The 6,000-nt window shown below is 43.0% G+C and overlaps 1 protein-coding gene across 1 annotated transcript in view; it reads right to left on the reverse strand.

The window, feature by feature from the left end:
• Positions 1-5,589, reverse strand: part of LOC140394090 (myosin-16-like) — a 123,241-nt gene extending 117,652 nt beyond the window's left edge. Inside the window, exon 1 of the mRNA XM_072480928.1 lies at positions 5,309-5,589. Within this exon, the coding sequence (XP_072337029.1) occupies positions 5,309-5,512 (204 nt within the window). The 5' untranslated portion in view covers positions 5,513-5,589. The remainder of the gene's footprint in view (positions 1-5,308) is intronic.
• Positions 5,590-6,000: the final 411 nt, after the last annotated feature.

Raw genomic sequence — 6,000 nt, forward strand, 5'->3', positions numbered from 1 at the left:
CTGTAAATTGCATAACTTGCCCTCATATCCAAGATATTTATTTTAATTACATAACATCATATACAAATGGAACAACCAAATTCGCAATGATCAGCTTGAAGCTTTGGGTTTTATCATGTGGCTTCAATGGAAGTCGGAATACGTATCCTAATTTTTTGAAACGCTAAGTGTTTTAACTATCCCTGTTACTTTCTTTGGTCTCATTTTTCACAGATTCATAGATTCGTTAGAGCACAGAAGGAGGTCATTCGGCCCACAGTGTCTGCACTAGCTCTCCAAATGTACAGTTCACCTGTGATATGGTACGAATTAAGTAATGGCATGATGGGAAAACTGGTCAATGGGAAGACTTGTCAAAAGGTTTGATACAATACAAGAAAGACTGAAACTACTCATTCCAGCTCACCAGGCCCAGGTAAAGAATGCTGCCCTAACCATTTTCAGACTAATATGGCTGTAGGCCAACTCTGCATAACTTGAAGTCTGAAAAGATCAGCGAAGGTCAAGCCATTCCAAAACACCGGACCTCGGCAACTCCTGATAAAACTAACTCGTCATAACCCAGGGCCGTAGGAATTTAAAACAAAGATAAGTTCAGGAAGAAACAAGTCTATTCTGACCTTTCAATGTTCCCTCCGAGGACTAAATAATGGTATGAGTGATATGACCAAACATGGTCTGGTCTTTGCTTCCGTTTGTATTTCCGATCAAACTCCTGACCATACTGTTGTCACATAATCTTGATAAAGATAATGTATAAATATTGAGCTAATTCTCCGCGAAAGCGCGGAACTTGTGACAGACTGAGCAGTTTTGTTGACTGCTCTCTGACTTCAAGTTTCAGCCATTACTGCATGCAGTTGTTTTAGAAAATAAAGCTTGTTATCCTGTCTTAACGAGTGTGTTGTATCTTTCTACTACAGAAGCGGGAAAATATTGACTTTGACACACCCAGTGACTCGTTCTTGCCTTCTCCCAGTAACCCTGCAGATTCTCCTACTTGCCATTCAATGTTTTAATATATCTTTGTGACTGTGCTTTATTTTGTAAATGAGGACATGCTTATAATATATCTGCATGTCCACAGTACCTGATCCTCACCATAAAGATCAGGAAGAAGTAGAACAGATGAGAGAGGCCATTTGGATCATATAGCTCATCTTTCCAAGAAAAAAATAATAGACCGAAGGATTGGGAACAATTTAAAATTCAGCAAAGACGAACCAAGGGATTGATTAAGAAGGGGAAAATACTAACAAGAGATTTCCGGTACTTAGGGATTCAGAGAGCCAGGAGTTGGGGAACCTTACATAGGCTTAATCTAACACGATTGGCGGAACAGATGGAGGAGGATTTTAAGAGATGGGACATGGTGCCCCTGTCACTGGTGGGTAGGGTGCAGGCGGTCAAAATGGTAGTCCTCCCGAGATTCCTTTTTGTGTTCCAGTGCCTCCCGGTGATGGTCACGAAGGCTTTTTTCAAGAAAATCGAGAAAAGTGTCATGAGTTTTGTGTGGGCTGGGAAGACCCCGAGAGTGAGGAGGGGTTTTTTGCAGCGTAGCAGGGATAGGGGGGGACTGGCACTACCGAGCTTAAGTGAGTACTACTGGGCCGCCAATATCTCAATGGTGTGTAAGTGGATGGGAGAAGGGGAGGGAGCGGCGTGGAAGAGATTGGAGATGGCATCCTGCAAAGGAACCAGCCTACAAGCACTGGTGACAATGCCGTTGCCGTTCTCCCCGAAGAAATACACCACAAGTCCAGTGTTGGTGGCAACACTGAAAATTTGGGGGCAGTGGAGACGGCATAGGGGAAGGACGGGAGCCTCGGTGCGGTCCCCGATAGGAAATAACCATAGGTTTGTCCCGGGGAGAATAGATGGGGGATTTGGAGCATGGCAGAGAGCTGGGATTGTGCAACTGAGAGATCTGTTCTCAGACGGGACGTTTGCGAGTCTGGGAATGCTGACGGAAAAATACGGGTTGCCCCAAGGGAATGCATTTCGGTACATGCAACTGAGGGCTTTTGCGAGGCAACAGGTGAGGGAATTCCCGCAGCTCCCGACGCAGGAGATTCAGGATAGAGTGATCTCAGGGACATGGGTGGGAGATGGTAGGGTGTCGGATATATACAGGGAAATGAGGGACGAGGGGGAGATCATGGTGGATGAGCCGGGAGTGCAGGAGGCGAGAGAGGCTGATGTTTTGGCCTTTGCGTCCCTAGTAGCCCGGCGAAGGATATTGCTTATGTGGAAGGAAGCCAAACCCCCGAGCGTGGAGACCTGGATAAATGACATGGCAGGGTTTATAAAACTAGAACGGATAAAGTTTGCACTAAGGGGTTCGCCTCAAGGGTTCACCAGGCGGTGGCAACCGTTCATTAACTACCTCGCAGAACGATAAAGGAAATGGGAAGGTAACAGCAGCAACCCAGGGGGGAGGGGGGGGTGGGGGGGGGGGGGGGGTGGGGGGAGGGCCCGGGTGGGTCCTCAGGGGTGTTTTTGTATAGATATTTGTACTTGGGTATGTATATTGGATTGTTTGATTTTATTATCTGGGAGAGTTATTATTTTTGTTATGGCAGTTGCCATTTAGTTTATATATTATTTATTTGTTTGTTAAAAACGGTCACTGTTATTTATATTGTTTTATTGTTGTAAAAAGGGAAAAACCTTTGTACTGTTTTGTTTGGCCGAAAAATTTGAATAAAATATATATATTTTTTAAAAAGAAGGGGAAAATACAATATGAAAGTAAGCTAGAGAGGAACATAAAAACTGACTGTAAACGTTTCTATAGGTATGTAAAGAGAAAAAGATTCACACAAATGAATGTAGGTCCCTTAGAGAAATGGTTTTGAGGAAATTAATGGGATTGAAGGCAGATAAATCTCCAGAGCCTGATAATCTTCATCGCAGAGTACTTAAGGAAGTGGCCCTCAAAATAGTAGATCCATTGGTGGCCATTTTCCAAAATTCTTTGGACTCTGGAATGGTTCCCACAAATTGGAGGGTAGCTAATATAAGCCCGTTATTCAAAAAGGAAGGTAGAGAGAAAACAGGGAACTATAGACGAGTGACCCTAACTTTGGTAGTAGGGAAGTTGTTGGAATGCATTAACAAGGATTTCATATAACAGCATTTGGAAAGCAGTGGTATAATGAGACAAAGTCAGCATGCATTTACGAAAGGGAAATTATGCTTGACAAATCTGCTGAATACTTTCAAGATGTAACTTGTAGAGTTGACCAGGGTGGATGTGATTTATTGTGACTTTCAGAAGACTTTCGACAAGGTCTCACACAGTAGATTATTATGTTAAGTTAAAGCGCATGGGATTGCAGATAGTGTCTTGGATAGAAATCTGGTTAGCAGATAGGAAGCAAAATGTTGGAATAAATGGGTCCTTTTCTGAATGGCAGGCAGTCACTAGTGGGGTTCTGCAGGGATTTGTGCTAGGATCCCAACTGTTCACATTATAAATTAATGATTTGGATGAGGGATCTTAATGTATTATCTCCAAATTTACAGATGATACAAAGTTGAGTAGGAGGTTGAGCTGTGAGGAGGATGCAGAGATGCTTCAGAGTGATTTGGATAGGCTGACTGAGTGGGCATATGCTGGCAGATGCAGTATAATGTGGATAAATCTGAGGTTATCCACTCCGGTGGCAAAAATAGGAAGGTAGATTATTATTTGAATGAGTGTGAATTGAGAGAGGTGGATAGTCAGCAAGACCTTGGTGTCTTTGTGCATCAGTCATGCAAGTACAGCAGGCAGTAAAGAAGGCAAATGGTATGTTGGCCTTCATAGTGAGAGGAATTGTGTACAGGAATAAGATTGTTTCACTGAAATTGTATAGGGCATTGGTGAGGCCACACCTGGAGTATTGAGTGCAGTTTTGGTGTCCTTATCTGAGGAAGGATGTTATTGCTATGGAAGGAGTGCAGCAAATACTTACCAGGCTGATTCCTGAGATGGCAGGACTGTCATATGAGGAGAGACTAAGCCGGTTATGAGTATATTCATTGGAGTTTAGAAGAGTGAGAGGGGATCTCATAGAAACTTATAAAATTCTAACAGGATTAGACAGGGTAGATTCAGAAAGAGTGTCCCCAATGGTGGGGGAGTCTAGAACTAGGGTGTAATATCTGGCACGGGACCTATGGAGTGGGAATGCTTGTCTTCCCCGTGCTCCTTGCAGAGTATGGGCACTCCCTAGGGGCGAGGTATCTCAATTACCCAGTGTATAATGTTGGCCAATCAGTCACCGACCTAGCAGGAACTCAGGAGGGGTCTACCGGAAAGTGTATATATTTGTAATTTGTAAATAAAACGTTGTTCTTATTTTTATGCGGTGTGCACTCCTTGTGCTTATTAAATAGGGGTCATAGTTTGAAGATAAGAGGTGAGGAGAAATTCCTTCACCCAGAGAGTGGTGAATCTGTGGAATTCACTACCACAAAAACATGTTATTTCAAGAAGGATTTAGATATAGCTCTTGGGGCTAAAGTGGTCAAGAGATATGGGGGGAAGGCAAGATCAGGGTATTGAATTTGATGATCAGCCATGATCATAATGAATGACACAGCAGGCTTGAAGGGCCGATTTGCCTACCCCTGCTTCTATTTTCTATGTGTGTTTCTATGTATGTACCTATGCTTCTTCCATCCACTTCCTTCAGTTTGTGCAACTCCCTCTTGAGTGATTCCAGACCTTTTGCCTCCACCACATTATCCAGAAAGCCATTTGTGACATTGACTACAATGTACCAGGAAGTGACTCCTGACATCTGTCTGCAATGTTTTCCAAATATTAGTTTGTACCTATGTCCTCTTGTCTGACAAGTAAAGCTTAACTTAGATCCGTACTGTGGGCTAAGCCTTACTATTCCCACTAGTGCCTAATACACCTCCAGACAGTTCCCTCTAACACACCTCCTCTCAAGGTTGAAGAGCCCATGTTCTCTGGTATCGTTCTATGTTCTATGTTCTATAACTTATTGATATGGTTGATTGACTGGAGGTCACATAGCATCTGAATGGAAATTCTACTCAACATTTGCAATGACACGGATCCCGATATGTTGAAGCTAATTCCAAGTATATAATTCATGATATTAGCATCAGCTACTGAAGGTCAAATTCAGGTAAATATCAGAACTCCTCCAACCTCCAATTATCAAAGCAAATGAAGCGTGCGCTGAAATTCTCCATTTAGCAAAAGATGCATTAATATTATAAAAATGTGACAAATAGGTGTTGTCCTTTATTTCCCTCAATGGAACCCTATGAGATACATTTTACATACTTGATTCTTGGCAGTCTTCACAGTGACTTGGTCTCCTTGCTCAGACTGGATCTCTCCTTCAACAAAACCATCTTTTAGATCCTTGACCCAGCAGGACTTCTTAATGTCGTAGGGCTTGCTCATAAAATCCAGTTTCTCCTTTTCAGTGGGAGCCAGAAAAGGCATGGGATCGACATCATCTCCACACTCTCCTTTGCCAACCATCTTGAATTTGAATTGATTGCAGAGAACTAACTCAAGGAGAACAGAGAACTCCCTCTGAAGGTGCAAAACAAAAGCAAAACAACCTAGAAATGGAAAACTAGTTCAGTGATTTTTGTTTGTTATTTCTGCAAACCCACTTAAAGTGTCCTAAAATGCACCATCCTGATATCCCACTGTGATTCCTGGATACATCCATCTGTCACCACTGTTGCTGGCCTTACCCAATTTATAGGGCCGGGGGAGCTCACGTAAGGCCCGATTTTCAAGGTGTCGGGGCACATTCAGAGGCGTTTACAAATGGCAGCAGAGACCCAGGTGCAGAATTCCCACCTCCATTTCCAAAATTTTCCATTTTTGATGGTGGGGGAAAGAGATGGATTGTGAATCACACAGGAAGAAATCCAAATTCAGCAAAGCCATTTGAACTTATCACTGAGTTCGAACAGACCCAATTTTCATTGTTCCAAACGCCCTAACCTACAGTCACT

Source organism: Scyliorhinus torazame, chromosome 17 (genome assembly GCF_047496885.1).
Source record: "Scyliorhinus torazame isolate Kashiwa2021f chromosome 17, sScyTor2.1, whole genome shotgun sequence".
Classification (NCBI taxonomy): domain Eukaryota; kingdom Metazoa; phylum Chordata; class Chondrichthyes; order Carcharhiniformes; family Scyliorhinidae; genus Scyliorhinus; species Scyliorhinus torazame.